This window comes from Kryptolebias marmoratus, linkage group LG2 (genome assembly GCF_001649575.2).
Source record: "Kryptolebias marmoratus isolate JLee-2015 linkage group LG2, ASM164957v2, whole genome shotgun sequence".
In the NCBI taxonomy this organism is placed as follows: domain Eukaryota; kingdom Metazoa; phylum Chordata; class Actinopteri; order Cyprinodontiformes; family Rivulidae; genus Kryptolebias; species Kryptolebias marmoratus.
In genome coordinates, this window is record NC_051431.1 from 17,794,930 (window position 1) to 17,813,527 (window position 18,598).

At 41.3% G+C, this 18,598-nt stretch overlaps 1 protein-coding gene across 16 annotated transcripts in view; it reads right to left on the reverse strand.

The window, feature by feature from the left end:
- The window catches only part of mecom (MDS1 and EVI1 complex locus), a 138,350-nt gene that overhangs the window by 9,959 nt on the left and 109,793 nt on the right, over positions 1-18,598 (reverse strand). For 2 of the 16 annotated variants that reach the window (XM_017424001.3, XM_037973098.1), the window contains exons 3-11: positions 16,946-17,080; positions 9,696-9,798; positions 9,460-9,573; positions 8,230-8,341; positions 7,949-8,096; positions 7,649-7,829; positions 3,650-5,045; positions 3,397-3,487; positions 2,039-2,065 (exon numbers count right to left, since the gene is read on the reverse strand). In XM_017424001.3, the coding sequence (XP_017279490.1) occupies positions 2,039-2,065; positions 3,397-3,487; positions 3,650-5,045; positions 7,649-7,829; positions 7,949-8,096; positions 8,230-8,341; positions 9,460-9,573; positions 9,696-9,798; positions 16,946-17,080 (2,307 nt within the window). Of the gene's footprint in view, positions 1-2,038; positions 2,066-3,396; positions 3,488-3,649; positions 5,046-7,648; positions 7,830-7,948; positions 8,097-8,229; positions 8,342-9,459; positions 9,574-9,695; positions 9,799-16,945; positions 17,081-18,339; positions 18,355-18,504; position 18,598 lie in introns of those variants that run through there. The other 14 variants (XM_017424015.3, XM_017424014.3, XM_017424008.3 and 11 more) reach the window with 14 other exon arrangements.

The following is an 18,598-nucleotide window of genomic DNA, read 5'->3' on the forward strand; positions in this document are numbered from 1 at the left end:
GGGGGGTCTCAGAAGGCCGCAGGGCCTGTCAGCCTATTTCACACACAAACACACACACACCTACACATACACAGTTCCTCCCCCCCATGTTTTAAAAAGAGGGCCACACAAATTTGCATTATTTTACGTGTATTGAATTTTCAGCCTGTTTCTTCTTCTTATTTCAATAAGGCAACAAATCAGTGTTGATTCAGGTCCTCCACCGGAGCCCTGCTCCGAGTCTGACATTCCATCTCCTGCTTTCACCCCCCTGTCACTCTCAGGCTTCACGCCAAAAACGACAAGACGGAGAGAAAAGAAACAGAGGAGGAGAATTGGAGAAGAAGAATATGATGACGGGCTTGATGATGGGGGCAGAAAAGAGGGAAGAAAGAAGAAAGGGGGGGGAAAAGGGAGAGAGAAACACAGACGGAGAGAAAAGAACATGCAAACAAGACAGAAAGAAAGAGCAAAGAGAGAAGAGGAACTGATAGCTGATGGATGGTGGTGGAGTTCAGTGTTAGGAGCGGATGATTAGGAGTGACGGCCGAGTGTAAAGTTCCTGCCGCAGCCGTCGACGTTCCCACTGAGGGAGGATGTGGAGTGTCAGGTCTGTTTGATTATGAATATGCTGGCACTACAAACTGTGAATCAAAACGCAACAACAAGAGAGCGGGGGAAAGCTAAGGATTGAGAAAAAGAAGGAGAGGAGTGAACTGAAGGATAGGCGAGAGGTTGTGAGGAAGAGGGAGAAGAAGTGCTTTCATATCTTTTTTTAAATGCACAATGTGTATATCATGTGGGTTCTTTTCAGACACTGGAGAAAGTGTTCAGTTCGTCCGCCTCGCTCGATGAGGATCCATAAATCTTGGAAACATTAGGGCCCCTAAAGCTGTCGGCAGTATCAAGCCTGTTCGACGTTTTTAAGAGCTGAATGCTACTCCACCTTGGCTCCATCTACTGGGGAATTCTGATCCGAGCTCAGCGCACACATGCCTTTATAAAGGGCTACATCTGTTTGAGTGAAGCCTTCATGTGAAAAAGTATGTGGTGGAATAAAAACCTAACTTTGCAAACTTGTCATTAAAACTCTTGATGCGTATTAACTTTGTGCATGATGACTTTGTTTAAACCATTGTTGTGTGTTTATAGTGATACCATTAACATTTTCTTTGTTTAAATCATCTCAAAGCAACTGAAAGAGATTTGACAGCTTCTCTTAACCAGCCAAATGGTTTGTTTGCAGTTGTGCAGTGAATGATTCACATATCCCTTTCAACAGATTAGTGTATTATCCCTGAGTCTGCCCAAAGATTACACAGAACTTTGTATGGGTTTGGAGCCAAGTTCATTAGGCCACTGTTTGACCACCTACTCCTCAGGACTGACCTCGACCCAGCTATTAACATTTACATTCAAACACGCATACCGCCCGAAATCCCCTGTCCTTCCCCTCCAGGCAGAGTGCATGCATCTGTGAACTTGCATGTTGCTGTAGCGTCGCTCTGGGACCAGCAGTTGATTGGCTATCTTTAGATGTCAGTGATGCTGTTAGGGCCTTAATTAGCGAGATGCATTCTCAATTGTTGATCTTTATCGGGAACCAGATGTTCAGAGAGAGGGCCTAACCTCCCACTCCCCTCGACACAATCCCAAAGAGACTGTTACCCTTTTACCCGATGCAGCTACCTTCTACTCCCACCACCACAAACATCAACCAACACAACACCTTAGATTTACCCTCCACCATTATTTGAAAACTTTATTTTCCAAATAAGTAAACATATGTTAAAGGCTGCTGGATGGAGAGGGTGGATCTCAGCTGTAAATTCCCGCCTAAAGACCCTTTCATGTTAATTAGTCTTGATGTGAAGATGTAAACAAATAAAAAAAACAGGTTTTGTTGCTTGTAATAGAACACAATGTAAAGCACAAATTCAATATGGATAGGGGGATTTTCCTATACTGACATATGAGAAAATGATCTCAGCCTATGATGGTTTCTATGATGGATCTGACTGGTTAGAGATAAAGAACTGTAGGTTAAAGAGGAACTTACCCAAGTTCTCTGATCTGGCAAACGAAACTGAGAAGCGGAAAAGAGGGAAAAGAGAAGGCAGTCAGAGGCAAAAAGTTGTGCATGAATCAACAGCTTGTGACTGGACACATGTTGGTACAGAGGGGGAGGATGAAGGGTTTGGGTGCTATCAGCTTTGAATGAGATATCTCTCAAATTATGGCACTGGAATTATAGGGGACTAACTGTTTCCAACACTTCCTTGAGTTTAATAAGCTCATTATAGGAGGCCACAAATACGATTCCAGTATGTGATCTAACCCAGTGTTGCTTAGCAGTAAGATTGCCTGCCAGGAAAGAACAGAATGAATCACTAAAGCTTTTTAAAAGAAGTTTCAATCATGTTAGCTGTGCAACAGCTTTTTTTAAAAAATATGTTGCTCACAATTGACTCAGGTGACCAAAAACAACCCCTTCAAAAGTACAGAAAAGGGCCTCTTGCCTGGTCTGGTTTAGACCTAGGTGTCTGGTATTTGTGTGAATGATTTGTGTATCCAGACATCATAAAGTCATAAAGATGGCCTAAGCACTCTGTTAGTGTTTCTACTGATAGGACACCTCATTAGGGCGTGTAGGACGGCCATGTGGTTGCTGCAGGCTGGGGCCATGTAGTAGTCTGGACAAGGGATATAAATCAGGCAAATGAAACAGCCTGTAAAAACCAGACCTGAAACAGACTGAAAAGAGGGGAAAAAATCATATGCCTGAGAAAGTGGTGTTTTCACTTTCCGACAGACCATTCTCACCCGCGGGGAGAGATTGAACAAATGAACATCTAAGCAACGTATCATCCACACACACACAGACTGTGCACGCACACACAAGAAATCTATGGAACTTTACACTGGAAATAATTACACAAAAAAAAAAACAGGCACAAAAAATGCTTTAGGAGCATATCATCTTTTATATTGTAATCAAAGACAGAATATAGAAAGATGTATCACCATGTGCCCTTTAGTTCTTGCTACATCTGTTTTAGATACCCAACAATGGGCTTAACAGTCAGTAGCTTGTATAAAACTCGAGATGCATACAAATTCTTATTAATCTGGTTTGGCCAGTGTTGGACACCCTTTGTGAAAGCTCACTGACTTATTCGGTGCCATGCTGTTGTCATGGACTGTATGTATGTGTAGGAAACTAGTAGGGAACTTGACTTGTTACAATGATGGTGCAGTGGTTACAGCTATTGTAAACTCAAATTGACAAGTCCAGTCTATTTGAACCTTTGTCCCTACAAATTAGAGTAATGAAGACGTCTATCAACATTGGTGCTGTACTAAATATTCTTTTCTAAGATGCCTGAGTTCCTACAAATAATAATGGTCAGGACCTACCTGCGGATGGAAGAGGAAGCCTGGAGTTGGCCGCATGTATTTGTCTTTCAGTGTCTCAAACGGATCGCTCATTCTCCTCTTCTCAACCCTGCTAATAGTAGATTTCTATTAGCTGTTAATGAATGTACAGCAGCAAAGGTAAAACTTGATTACAATCAAAAAATCTGAAGTGATTCTATTTTGTTATGTTTCCACGTGTGCAAAATTTTAGGAGTAAATATATGAGTAAGTGTCACACTGGGAATAACAATACCTGTAGATGGGGTCCATGAAAAATGGAGTTGGCCTGGCATGCTGTAAAGAGGAATCTGTTTTTGGAATCTCCATCACTCTTTTCTCCTCTTCGTAGCTTAGATTCTTTTTGGCCTCCTCCTGATTTGGAATACGTCCACGGCCCCTAGACCCAAGGCTCAGATCTAACGGTTGATCTTGACCAGTAGCATGTGAGACATCTGGTTTAGAGGAAGCAAAAAGGGCTAACTTTTCCTCCTTTCTTTTGATAGTGAGGTCAAATGGTGACTCAGATGAAGACTTGCTTTGGGTCTTCTTGCTATCATCTCCTGGTGATTGTGGCTCACCTTTCAGGCCTGTTGGTCTGAGGTCCCTGTCTGGGAAGGGGTAAACTGGTGGAGAGAAAGCTGGGAAGAAAGGCAGTGAAAACATGGAGGGGTAGGGCAGAGACCCAACCTTCTTGTCTTGCAAGCTAGCTAGCCCAGTTGAGCCAAAATATTTTTCAGCAATAGAGGCGATGGCCTTTATAGAGTCATTCACAGCCCCTGTTACGGCTGTATGCTCATCTAGTGAAGACTGGATAAGGGAAGGGCCTGGAAAGTCTTTGGCAGCACTGCTACCTATGAAGTTGGGGCTTTGGGAGCTTCCCTCGCGGCCCTTTCTCTTAGGACCTTTGCCATTTTCTCGAGCTGCTCCCCTTTCCCTTTCACTGTCCATGTCACTTTCAAGCTCAGAGCCTGTTGTACTCTCCAGATCGCTTCCGCTTGGCGTGCTGACGTCATCCAGGTCGCTGCTTTCAGACTGGTCACTCTGCTTGTTCCGCTGCTTTGTGGTTGAAGATGAACCCTGATTATGGAGCTCCGAGTCTGGTATCTGGTTTCCAGGTGAACCACCATCTTTACGGAGAGCTTTCAGCAGCTCTTGAGACTCCATTGCGCCAGGGCTTAAAGGAAGCAAAGGACTTTTACACAGCTCCGAACCAGGTCCTGCAACAGGTGCATGAGCTGGCTGTCTGACAGGAGAGGTGGTAGCAGGAATGAGTGGTGGTCGGTGATAGAGTCCCGAAGGAAACAGGCCAGGGAAGCTGAAAGGAAATGCTGGGGCTGCAGGGAAGGTAAGCCCACTGTGGTGGCGGCTAGCCCCAAAGTAATCAGCCAGCCCAGCACTGGTGTGCCCAATTGTGAGGGCTGATTTGTCCAAGCCAGGGGTGCCAGGGAGTGGCATACCCTGGGCAAACAGTCCCCCTGCTGTGAAATGGTTTTTTCCTTCACAGAACCGCCGATGCTTGTTGAGGGATGAGGTGGTGCTGAACATTTGCCCACAGTCTTTGCACTTGATCTGTGTGCGGCAGTCGGCATGCATGCGTTTGTGCCGGCAAAGGTTAGAGAACTGGGTGTAGGACTTGTGGCATACCTCACCTACAGGGACATGGAGACATATGTACAATGTATCAGTATCCACGGCACACTTAAAAATACACACAAAAAAAATTCACATGATGTCATATCTCTGTGTACTAGGCTTCAGGATGACTAAGTTTGAAGAAGAGGAAATACAGTCAAAGTGATAATGCCCATGTTCCCATCAATAGTCTGTCAAAGGTTTCCAGCAAACAGAAGTGAAGAGGTGTGTCCAGATCCTGGCATTGTAAAGGAATCTGTTTGGTTGATGATGTAAGTCTCTTGCTGCCACTCATCACCTGCACATCAAACCAGATTCCCAAGATTCTCCAGCCCCATTGTCCTGCCAGGGACGCTCCCAAGAAGTCAACAAACAATCAACAAGCAGACAAACATACAGACATACAAGCACATTTGCAAAATTTTCACATAACACAAAGAAAATGAATCACACGCAAACAGGCATGCAGACGTAAAGATACAAACACACACACATTCTCAGCCACATGCGTACAATGGCTCTATTTTAAGTTTGTGAAGGAAGTGGAGTTGAATGAATCCTATCCTGCAGTCTAGTTCCCAGGGACAGGTCTCACGTCCTCTGCTGCTTCTCTTCCCTCGCCCCCCTCCGGGCCTCTCGAGTCGACCCTGCAGCCCCCTCACCTTGTCCCCATAGCTGGGGCCATGTCGTCCTGCGCAAAGTGATCTTCCCACAGCCAATCCTTGTGGGACGGTCTGTCACTCTGTCTGCTCCCGATGTTCAGTGACAACACCCGACCCCAAAACAAAACCTCTGTCTGATGTTATCTGTCTTTGCAATCAATCTGTCAACTTTATCTAATACCAGTGGAAGGCTTTGGAAGGGCAATATCAGGCAAGTTTACATTGTATACTTTCTTTGTTTTCTTATTCTTTTAAAGGCCACAAATGTTATGTAAGGGCAAGATTACCCTTTTATTGCTGATTCCCATGGTTCAGAATTTTTTGATTGGCTGAACTGGCTGAACTGCAATAATGTATCAAAAAGACTTTGATTATTCATTTCAGCTGAGATGGTGGAGGCATCTCTAGATGATTGATTTTGCTCACACCATTATTAGATGTTCAAAACAAGGATCAGGAAGTGGTGAGGCTCGCACTCTGATTGCGCTTCAGCATACTTTGGATGTCTTCCAGGCACAAGGTGCACAGGAGGCAATTCAAGAAGACCGAGAGGAAGACTGTAGAAAAATATTTGGGAAGCAGATTTAAATAAACAGCCCGGAGAAACTCCAAATGATCACACATTGAGCCAAGTGTGAATGTCATCCTACAAAGAAGTCAACCCTAATGAGCAAACAAAAGTGGGAAGGTGTGGGTAGAAATCAGTTTCACTGAAAACAAGCAAAAGCAGGCTGATTTTAGAAAAGATGTGCAACAATAAATATATAGCTGGTTTTCCCTTTGTGTGTTTTATTCTTTACTAGCACAGCCACAGGGCCTTAACAAACTATAAGAAAAAAAACTTGATTATAAATCATCAAATTGTGTCATTTATGAACCACCAACACACATGCATAACATTCCAAAGTGAGATTTGATGAACAACATGCACATAATTGTCAGCTGTAATAAACTGAAAAAACAGAAAAAACAGATCTGTGAGAGAAAAATGACAGATAAATAGTTCTAAGTCAGAGAAGTGTTAAGACACATGCATCCCAGACACATTGCGTGCAATAACATACAAGCAGAATCATTTGTGCATACAGTATACTTTCCAAAAAAATGTAAATGTCCTTCAAGAGAAGTCAGTCAAACAAACACTTCATACACACACACACTGAAACACATGATCTTGTCCAGACAGCTGTCATGTCTGAGGCTGCTTTTTTCTTATTTTTTCAACACAGCCATTAGTTGTTTTAAAACCTGCATTTTCTTCTGCTGATTACAGCAAATGAACTTTCGCAGGGCCATACATGTGGTTGCTATTTGTGAGGAATGGTGAACGTGGTAGAAAAGGGAGAGCGAACAGAATAATGAGGTCTTCAATGGAGATGCAGTCATTCCTGCCTATGCATATATGTGCGTTTGCTTGAGAACGGGAAAGTTGATGTGTATGAAGCATTCAGGCAGGTCTGGATGAGGTAGCATGTGTGTAAAAGTTTGAAAAAAAAAGGAAAAGGGAGAAAGGGCAAAGGGTAAAGATCATAATGCTTCAGGGGAAGGAGATCCGATCTCTTGTGGTGGTGCTGAAAAGTGTGAAAGGTCAAAATGTGTTTGGGTCTTGCTGGAGCTTACTGACGAGAGGGGACATGAGTGTATGATTAAGTGAGAAAGCAACATAAAGACTAAAAGGCTGTGAGCTGAAGCATCTCCAGCACATTGGAGCGGTTTATTGTGACAAGTGACATGTTGAGATAATCATAGAAACAGTGTGTGAGTGTGCTGATGCAGAGAAAAAAGACTGCATGAAATACTACACTACACAGAAAAATGACAAAAAATGCCAGAGTAAATCCTGTAGAACATGAGAAAAAAGCTGATCAAAGACGAATTCTATTTCTGCAACATCATCAGAGTTTCTAATAAAGTCAAGTCAAAGCATGTTATTGTTATAATGTACTGAAGAGACTTACATAGGTAGGGTCTTAGTGACTTACACATGAAGGGCTTGACACTGCTGTGGATGTGCTTATGCTGCTTGAGACCCGAAGACGTTGCAAACGTCTTGCCGCAGTCGGAGCAGGCATGGGCACGAGCCCCGACGTGCTGCGAGCGAATGTGCCTCTGTAGGTTACTGGGGTCTGTGAACACCTGCTGGGGGAAGGAACCACAAACACACCCGGCAGAGTTATTATCTGATCCTAAAAATCTGAACTCAAAACAAGCAAGTGGGCTGCTTTGTAAAGCACTTGTTTCACAAGCCATCACTTTACCTTTGAGCAGTTTTCACATTCGTAGTGCTTGCCACTGTCGTGCGACATCTGATGTCGGATCAAGTTTGATTTCCAGTTGAAGGCCTTGGGGCACTGGTCACACTTATATTCCCTCTCTTCGGAGTGTGACAGAATGTGGGCCTCCAGGCTAAAAGAAGCACAGAGGAGAAACCAAAAATCAAAATATTAGAGAAATGTTTGGTTTATCTATCTCCAAGCAGCTAAGAAAAAACAAGATATTTGCAATAAAACCTTTTGAAATTGATCACATATGAACGTACCTCTGGACATCAGGGAAGACCTGGTCACACTCCTTACACTCATGCAGGCCATGAGACATATGAAGGGGCCGCAAATCTTCAGGTTCTTGAGCTTTCAGGTCACTGTCTCCTCCTAGGTACATGAAAGAAAACATGAACATACTGCACATCCAGAAGACTATTTCACTATGGAATATCTTCCTTAGTTTATCTTTAGTATGACTTAGTATGACTTGCTTTAAATAAGTTTAGTTTAGCTTTTTATATCCTAATTTCCTAGCTTAGCATTTCATCTGTTTGTGTTACTTTTGCTTATTTATTTTATTTAGATTATCCTAGCTCATGTTTTGGATAAGTTTAGTTTAGCTTTTTAGATCATTGTCTATGTTTTCATGATGACTTAGCATTTTTGTTTTTTCATGTTGTAAAGCATTTTGAACCGCCTTGTTGCTGAAAAGTGCTATATAAATAAATTTGACTTGACTTGACTTGGAATGAAAATAAAAATATATTCACTTACATTCTAACAGGTAAATTATTGAGGTACATCAAATAGCTCCCAAATTCCTGTTTCAAATTCAAACAGGGATTTTGTGACATGTCTTTCTTTCTTCTTTTTTTCATCCATTTCCTGTCTATTTCACTACCATGTGCCATTAAACAAACATCACGTTAAGGGACTGCTGCAGTATTTTAAAACTTTTCCATTTCTTACAAAAAGGGGTGCCATTTTTTTGGCTTGTACTTGTATTTCTGCGGCCACTGGATGCTTAGATTACACTGCAGGCTACAAATCCAGCTAACTAGCTAGAGTGAAATTGTCAGATTCTCAGTGCTACTTTACAAAGAGCAGAGCAGAAAAAAAAAAAAAAAACAAAAACCCAAAAACTAATGCTCTGTGCTGGTACTTTTATTTAAGTATGATAAATATATTGATTCTGGGTTAATTTTTTGTTTAGGTCATTTACTGCTGTGTTTCTCATAATCATTTGTCCTATTTACCTTATTATAAACAGTGATGTACTGTACCACTACTCTGTATTTTTACATTTTCAGCTAATAAGAAATGAAACATTTAATGCCTGGATGAAGACTCATCCTTCCACAGTTTTACATGGTGTGATTTTGGTTTCAGTAGCCTACATGAATAGGTTCACTCTCTTCAGCTACTCATCTTTCTGGTTACTCTGCACTATTCAGTGTTTACAGTGGCATTAGCCAGACACTCCTGTTTAGAAACTTAAATCAAACCTGGATTAAGAAACGAAGAGGGCGGCATCCCACATGGCTGCTTCTGGTGGTCCAGCAGCTGGCTGCGGGACTCAAAGTTCTGGTCACAATCTTCACAGCGGTACTGCCTCTCCTCTGTAGAGTCAAGAGGAAAACAAAATGAGCAATTTGTGTTCAGTTGAGGTGTGTATGCAGACATGTCTTCTAAATGAAAACAGTCACTTGTTTGCGTGCGTATGTGTGTGTTTGGTGCAGACCGTGAATATCGGGAGCCATTGTGTCGCATGAATACTCTTCTGCCTTCATGAAAAGTAGCAGCTCCTCACCGGGAAAAATCTCTCTGGTGACTTTGTAGAAAATCTGTAACACAGAATGTTTTTTTTATCACTTGAAGTGTGCATTTTATTTACAAAAGCTGCAAGCATGTGGTGCATCATATTATCTTTGGACTACTATTCATGGTGTCTTGTAAATAGTTTAATTTGCTCCTTTTGATTGTATTTGACTGTATATTATTTCCTTATCAAACAACAGAACAAATGGGTTTTTGCTGCCACATTTCTAATGCAACAGAGGCCCTTTAAACTACCATTTGGTACAAATGTGCACAAAAACACACATATATTGCCTTAGATGTGAACAGGATCATAGATTGTGGTACCGCAGCCACTGCAGAAAATCACTACACACATGAAAATATGCATAGCCATTAATTTGTACTTAATCACTGATATGAGACATTTGCTGTCACATTAATGAAAGAAAGCACAAACACACATTATGTTGAATAAATAGACTGTCTCAAAGACACTCAACTGAAAAAATAGAGCAGATAGAAAATGATAAATAGCAAGAAGGCTTGCTAATTCAACAGCAAGCAAAATAAACAAATAAATTAAAAAAAAATCCAATAGTCAAAGTAGTCCACCTCTGTGTGCTAATCTGAACGCAAAATTCCTTGTATTCACATGAATTTAAATGCATCAACATTAAAAAATAATCATTTAATCAACACTACATTCACGCTACAAAGGCAATCCAAAGATTTGAAGATGGGGGGGTCACATTAAAAAATCAGCTGAGAGACCCTGTGACTGTGAGGCTTCCCATAGACACACAATAGCCTTTCTCTGAGAAACAATCACACACTGGGCTATTTTCAGCACTCTTCGGCCATTTAACATGTCAACATCCTTCGCTGTGTCAACATGACAATGACGATAGAGGAATTTATTAGAAATGCAATTGGTGGGGTGGGGAGGGGGGGAGTGGATGGGAAAAAAAAAGCTTCTGGGAAGGAATGGGTCACAGGTAGACCGCTTGTGAAGGAAACTGTTGAATAAAGCTGCTGCAGCACGAGAGCCACAGTGGCACCACACAGGCCTGAGATAAGTATCTTGGTCGAAAATAAAGATCGTGAGGGTATTATGTAGTAGACTATTCTGTAACTGTGTCATTTTTCTTATCTCTGGCAAATCATATAATACAAAACACAATACTAATGGGTCACTGGAGTCAAAGAAGGTCAAGTCAGTCTTATCAAGGCAGGCCAAAGCAATAGGTGCACTGTACTCGCTGTAATCTTTTGGTGGTGGGAAGAAAAGAAGAGTGCCAAATGGGAAAGTACGGAGCTTGCCAGGGGTCATAGAAGAAATAAAATAATGATTTTGTTTCCTCGGTTTATTTAACTATGCCAATTGAGTCGAAATCGGTTCCCTCAATTTAGCTCATCTGTTCAGATTTACTGACAGACATCATTCTGTTTGAGAGCAAGCAATGAATCATTGTTTGTGTTCGGTAACATTGAAAAGTTAGGCCAATTCTTCCTTCCTTGATCACTACCTTTTAAACAAGTTATTACAAACAGTATCTTCCTTCAACTGCATAAAAAAAGATTCATTTGAACCAAAACAAGTCAGACTCTGAGCTAAACAAATGCTCAGGAACTGTCAAGAAATTAGATGAGATAAAAATGATCCAAAATGATATAAACTGGTATTTTTCAAATTTAACAACATTATTGCAAATCTGTGCAGTTTCTTAAACTGAAGGAACAGATTCTCACAACTTCAAATTGTATCTTTACCCATGGCCCCTTGGGGGACTTTGTAAGAAAGTAACAAGCACTGAAAGTTCAACTCATTACAGACTAAACCAGAGTCCTTATACTTATCAAAAAGAGGGGTAAATGTTTTATCTTAACTGTCACAGTTATGTAATAATATTTCCGTTTTATGCTTGTTTCATTGCAAGATGAATGTCGAACCCTCATTGTTCCAACAAATGAATCAAGGAAAGCAAAGTGCAAAGGTCGTTGATCTCTGACAAGTTTTTACTTCAGCTTCTGCTTATACTATAAACACTCAATCGGTCGGTCATGAATGCACACATGCATGTATAGACAAACACAACCAGGCACTCACAGGCCATTTTCTCCCTCGTGAGGTCAGAAAAATATTGTGATTCGGGAACAATCAGACAGCAGCTCAGACAGACTTGTTGGTCTGTGGAGATTCCTCTCAGAGACTGATACTCGGATCGAGAATGGAGCCTGTCTGGGAAGCTACAGGGTGAAGAGTAAAGACCCAGAACGTAAACAATTCATGGAGAGTGTCAAATAAATATATATATATATATATATATATATATGTGTATAAATAAATATATAAGCAGCAGGAAACACTGATCGTGCTGAAGTTTCCACCAGTGTGAAACTCTTCTGGCTTTGAGTCTCATTTTTTTTTTTAAGAATCAATCAGTCTACATAAAAAGAGATAATTTGCTTTAGTTTTAACTACAAACAAGAGGGTTAAAGAGGGTGATTACAAACTGAAGGGGAATCCCCACCCCCACCTCCCTATACAGCTCCACCTCTTCCCTGAGGGTCATCTCAGATAAACACTGAAAACACACACACACACAAACAAATAGGCAGCAAATCAGTGCAGGGCAGGAGGTGCAGCCTTTGATTCCTGGGGTCATTTTTAGCATGGTAAAGACTAATAAACACCCTCCCATGCACACACAACCCCAGTAAACAGCTGAACAGTGGTTTAAAGCAATTTTTGAGTTAAGAAAGTCACAATGTGTGAGTCCACACAGTGAAAACCTGCTGCAGTCTGAAGTATTTTAAATACACGTAAAAGGATTTTGCCTGTTCTTCATTCTGTAGATAAGACGATCAGCAATTTCATATGTTTTTATGTATCAGACTTGTTTGTGTATTTTAGAAAACAAACTACATATTATATCTTTTTCTTCTCACACACTTTCACCGTCAGTGTTCACAGCCGCAATCCAGTCAGGGGACATTTTGTCACTTTGGCAGAATCAACACCAGTCACACTTTCCTCAGTCGCACCCTGTTAGCTGACATCTAGCTTACTCCACAGGTGGGCTGTGTACTTACGCTGTCCAGTCCCAGGAAACTCTGACTCAGTGCTGGTCTTCTGTGCAAAAAGCTTCAAATAAAAAGCTCCTTTTACCTTTAAAGACAGTGGAGTAGACATATGCTATATAGGCCCAGTATTAAGGTCTGCAGGGAATACATTTGCAGAAGAGCATTCTATCATTATGACATTTTTGAGCAAGAGCTGTTTTAATTAACAGTCTGGCTAGCCATCAGCCTTATAATTAGATGGCCTCTGTTCTCTCTTCATTATTGGTTTCTCCAGCCTATAGGGTTGCAAGGAGCTCAGTTGTAGGTTCATGTATAACACTGTCTGAGTTGGGCACCGTCACCTGCTTTGGACAAGAAAATTGATCACTATGTGAAAACTGTGTTTGATTTGGGACCAAATAGAATGAGCTCATTGACCACATTTGGCCCATGGGCTGCCAGTTGGTGATCACTGCTATATATTGGTTTTCATGTCCTTGTTCAGCAAAACCACATCGCAAGTCAATGTGTGCTGCAATCTTCCTGTTATCAGAGAGGTTTTTACACACGTAGTATCTTTGGCAGTCACCATCACTTGGCTTCTGAGCAGAACTGTTACATGTGACTCAGATAGCCATAACGGGAAAGAGCGCACAATGTGCAGCTTGTCACAGCAAATTAGATAAATATACAGGATGTAAAGAAGCCAGAATGTCTCTCTTTTTTTCCCCTCCATATTAAGCCAGCTGTGAAAACTGGCCATAGAAAAAGAAGCAGAACATTTTGGGTGTCTCACGAGCAGCATGACACGGTTGCCAGGTAATAAAAAAAAACTTTCATCTGTAAAACCGAAGTTTAAAATGGTGTAATAAGTGAGCAGCATTTAACCAACTTGAACATAAAAGAGATACAATTGTGAACAATAAAATGTGTTTTCAACCTCTAGTTGTTTTAATAAATCAGAGCTCTTTTAACAATCAATTGAAGTGACTTCTTTATAAGCTTCAAGCTGTTATCTCTGTCAGTAACAATCACCTCCAGTTTACTCTCACTGTAAACGACTGTCAGTGATTCGCTAAAATGCCCCTGAGCCACTTCATCGTATTCAATACTGAGTGAGAATCAATAGAGTGAATGAGATTAACGCTCATATCCCCTCTGTACTGTCTTATGAAAGGCTCTTCAGGGCCTCGTTGGATGATGATAATTACACTTTTAATCAATTTTCCATTCAGTTGAATCGCAGGGCTGAAGAGTGCAGAGGAGGGTTTTTAAACGCTAATTGGCCTAATTATCCAAATGACAAAACATGCTGATCATGGACAGATCTAAGCACTGAGTGCTCATACTGTGATTTTTAGGGCATTAAGGAAAGCTTGAGCATCACAAACGGCAGGTCTCGACTCTCAGTTAAATTGTATTTTATCCTCAGTTAGAGTTTTATGTGACTTTACAAAAAACTAAATAAATTTCCACGATATTGAGTTGTTTAAAGACCAGTTTTTTATTGAGCAGGGCCAACTTCAAACCCACGAAGCCGAAGTACGTTGAAGTAACTACAGATTTCAGCGAGGCTCACAAACTGCGACACCTGCCACCTCCTTCCTCTCCGCTCTTTCCTGTTTGCTTCCTTCCAAGTACATAAAGTAACAACACAGAAATGTCAGAAAAATGGATGGCTTTTCAGTGTTAAACTTTGGTAACATTGCAGAACACGTAGCCAATCTTGAAACCAAGGCAAGCAGAATATACAATATGAAGCAACTGAGTGGTTTTCTGCCACTTTTTTAGCAGGAGCATGTTGTTGTTCAGGATTAAATAAGTGGACAAAAAATATATATAACTTAAAGACCTTGTCATGTTCTCGTGCATGAATATTTGGTTCTTTTTCTACAAGTTCTTAGCAAATGCTTGCAGAACAAGCACCTTTTTATTTTATGTAGCGAAGCTGATGAAAAAAAAAAAGAAAAAGAGAAATGGGATCTTCTAAAAGTTCCTCCATTTAGAAAAGAAAAACAAAACACAAGCTTTTTTCCCTCATTCATTCATCCCCCTCCTTTCTCTTTCTCTCCCCTGTTCTCCTGAGATTGGCCATAAAGTTTTATGATAAACAGAATTGGGTCCGAAATAAGAGAACGGAGGAGCTCCCAGGACCAAATAACGATCGACAACACCTGGAAATTGCTGTTGTTGCAGGACAACGTCTTCACATAAATCCCGCAACAAATCACTTCTCGTCTGATAAGCTGGACGGGGGAGTTCTTTAAACTTCTTTTATGTAATGGGAAGACTGAACGACAGCACGCACGGGCCTGAGCTGCTTGGTGAGGCTGCTTTATGGAAATTTGAAGACGTTATGTGCGGCGACTGCGTCACCGGTGGTTTCAGGCGGAGTTTTGGGCTTCTCTCTGAGGCTGTAAAAGACCTGCTGGGATCAGGTACGGTTTCAACATTTCCAGCTCAGAATGAGGAGCATGGGGAGTCATCTAAACCTCAATGAGCAATTTGCAATCCTGCAGCATTATGCACACACACACACAAGCACACATAAAAAAAAAAAAACGAATATGTGGGCACAAGCAGAAACACTGGCACTTATAGGTGTGCACACACACTTCAGAGACATAATAAAACTCCACACACTCACAATGAGTCAACACGCATAAAGTTCTGGGCACACATGGATACAAAAAGCCCTCATGAGCTTAAACACATAGGCTCACACACACACACGGAGCACCAGAAACTGACAGCGCCTTTACAAGACCACCCCATTTAGCCTATTCATTTTCCGCATGCAGACAGGCATTGTGAGACGCTACAGTGTGTTTTCAAAAACACCAGCGCTTGGCCGGAAGGCCTAAAGACGGCGCATTGTTCAGTGTTGTGACAGTGTGTGATACTTAACAATCACCTCATCATAGCCATGTCCGTGACCCGTCGGAGCCTTACACAGCCGCCCAAGCAGAACCACGGTGTTGACAGCGAGTCACACCTCGCAGAGAGGGCAGCTCAGGAAAACTCTCTCTCTCTCTCTTTGCTTGTTTGTCTCTGTCTTTTTTTCTTCTTTCCTTTTTCTTTTTTACAAGAAGAGTGAGTGGGGGTGAGTGCATTCGAAAGGCTCCTGCTCTGATTTCACGTCCTTCTTATGAGCTTCTTCAGCTACCTCTTTAATGAGACGAGGAGGAAGAGGGAACGCAGATGTGAGGAAAGGCCGTTAAACGATTTGGTCCTGGAAAGACCCGAGCAGTTCTTTTAAAACGTTGATATATTATTTCAAGGCAAAAGGCAACTTTTCGTTAGTTTTAGTATCTAAATGAACGTATTTTTCTTTGTTTTTTGTTTTTATTTTTTAGGGGAATATGCACCCACAGTACACGGAAAGGCAGTTGTTATTGAAATCTCAGTGGATGGCGCTGAATAAGTGATCTAGATGGACCACCTGTGAGAGGAGATGACAACCATGCAAGCCAGATTATGTTTTTCATTTGGGTCAAGGGATGGTATGCTCCACACACGCGTCAAATGAAGTTTAGGGCTCTTGTCTCCCTGCCCGTTTCTGTGCGAGAGACCCCACCCACCCACCCACCATCTCCGGCTGTGAGATTACGAAGATGAACAGACCCTCATGTGTGCATCACGCACCTCTCTACAGCCAGGTGAGCAGCAAAAGGACTTTGGCATTCCTGACATACTGTATCTAAGAGTTTATATCGCAAGCGTGACCAGGAAGTGAGTGGAACTATCATGTCGGGCGGCTGCCTCTGATCGCTCCCTGTGGTCCTCGTACGGCACAGTCAGAGGAGAAAAACATGCAGAGATAGTGAGGAGACTCTGTGCTGCAGCATGGGAGAAGGCGTGTGTGTGTTAAATGAAGGCAAGGTGAGCCAGCCGCTCATATCTGCCTTAGATCACAATAACACCTTTTAACACAACAGTGTGCAGACAGGACAGGGAGGCCTTCTGGCATCAGAGTTATGCTTAAAAAAAAAGGAGTTAAAAACTGAAGTCATCCTGCCAGGGAGCAAAATTCACACATCATCGTTTGGGAATTTCTAACTCAAGTGTTTCTCCCCTTTTCTTCATCATATAGGTCCTGTGATGTGTTTAAAAATAGTCGTCCCATACCTGATCATCTATCTGGCACGCTGTCAGGTTATGCTGAAAGGCCGCGGGGGCAAACTGGATGTGCTTCAGCCAGCTGCCTGCGTCTGGTTTGCTGGCATCCACGCAGAACTTTACATGGCCTGACCCGTCCAAAATCTGCAGAGAGCGAGGGGGAGAGAAAAAAAGAAAGAAAGAGAGATCAGACTTTGATCAGTATCAGACCAGGTTACTGTGTCCAAACATGGCCTAACCACAAAAAACCTCCCACTGAGAAATACCACTTCATGTTAGGAGGAGCAGGTCTGGGCTGCAACACACACACACACACACACACACACAAAAACACACACTCACACACACACACAGAAAAAAATACCACAAACACACAAAAACATAATCATTATATCAGTCAATTATGGGTAAAAAAAACATTTTTAAATGATAAACATGAAGCAAAAAACTAATTAGGAAAATATTAACCACAATTTAATTTTACTATTAGGAGGGTTTTGTTTTTGTTTTTTCTAGAAATTTTACAATTTTTTACAACTAAAATGTGATTAATATTGTTAACAAAAGAAAAATAAAATAAAAAGACAGCAACAAGAAAAAAGCCAACTTAAAAAACAAAAACTACTGATAATGATGATATTAAAAATTGGTTATTAAAAAAAGGTATTGTTATTATTATTACTATTATTCGTTTTTTTTTCAATTTTTAAAATTTATTTATGAACAATAATACCTATAACGCAGTACACAGTAATTAAACAAATAAACAAAAACGAAAAAATATAATTTTTTGTTCTTTTAGAAGGTTACGTCATAATTGTAGCCAGAAAAAAAAGTTTTAACTGATACACAAAAACAGGACAACAATTCACATGCTAAAAATAATGGAAATAATAAAATTTTAAAAAAAGACTTAATAAACGGACTATTCTGCTCCTTTTCTCATTATAAGTGCACATCTTCAAGACAATGCAAAAAAAAACAAATCCAAAGAATCGAGTCCTCATGGAAATCGCATTTCGTCTCTAATAATCTTTAAATTGTTTGAAATTTTGTTTTTAGCACTTTCCCCCCCCATTTTCTTTACACAGCAGCTGTAAACTTAGAAGGGGGGAAAAATCAATTGCAGGAAAGCGAAGAATTATGAAGACAAGCCGATTGTTAGGATGCAAAGCAGAATCGCTTTCAGGGTCACAAATCTGCCTCCGCGCCTTTCTATAAAGCTGCCACTGGATAAATATTTTGGTCATAAAAAAGAGCCCATTGTTAGGAAGAAGAGCGGATCTGCTCACATCCTGAACATTACTCCCTCGTTTCTATTCGTTTTCCAACTTGCTTTAAAAATGATCGGCGAACAGCGAATAATGTTTCCAGTTTGCTTTTTCATTCAGAAATCCGCTTACCGCTCGTTCCGACCTCTTGATAGCGCAGAGGGAGGGAAAGTGATAAAGCAAAACAAAAATATATATATAATAAAAAAATTCCAGAAATGTACAAACAGAGCAGGACTTTTTTTTAAATAGATGAGAAGTAGCGGAGCTGCGGCGCGCTGCTCGGACTTTACGCACCGCCCGTGTGATTCCTCGGTGTCTCCTCGGGTCTCCAAGCCGCAGGACGCGTCCCTGTGTCTCCGGTGCGCTCTAACCTCCCCTACCCCCCCCC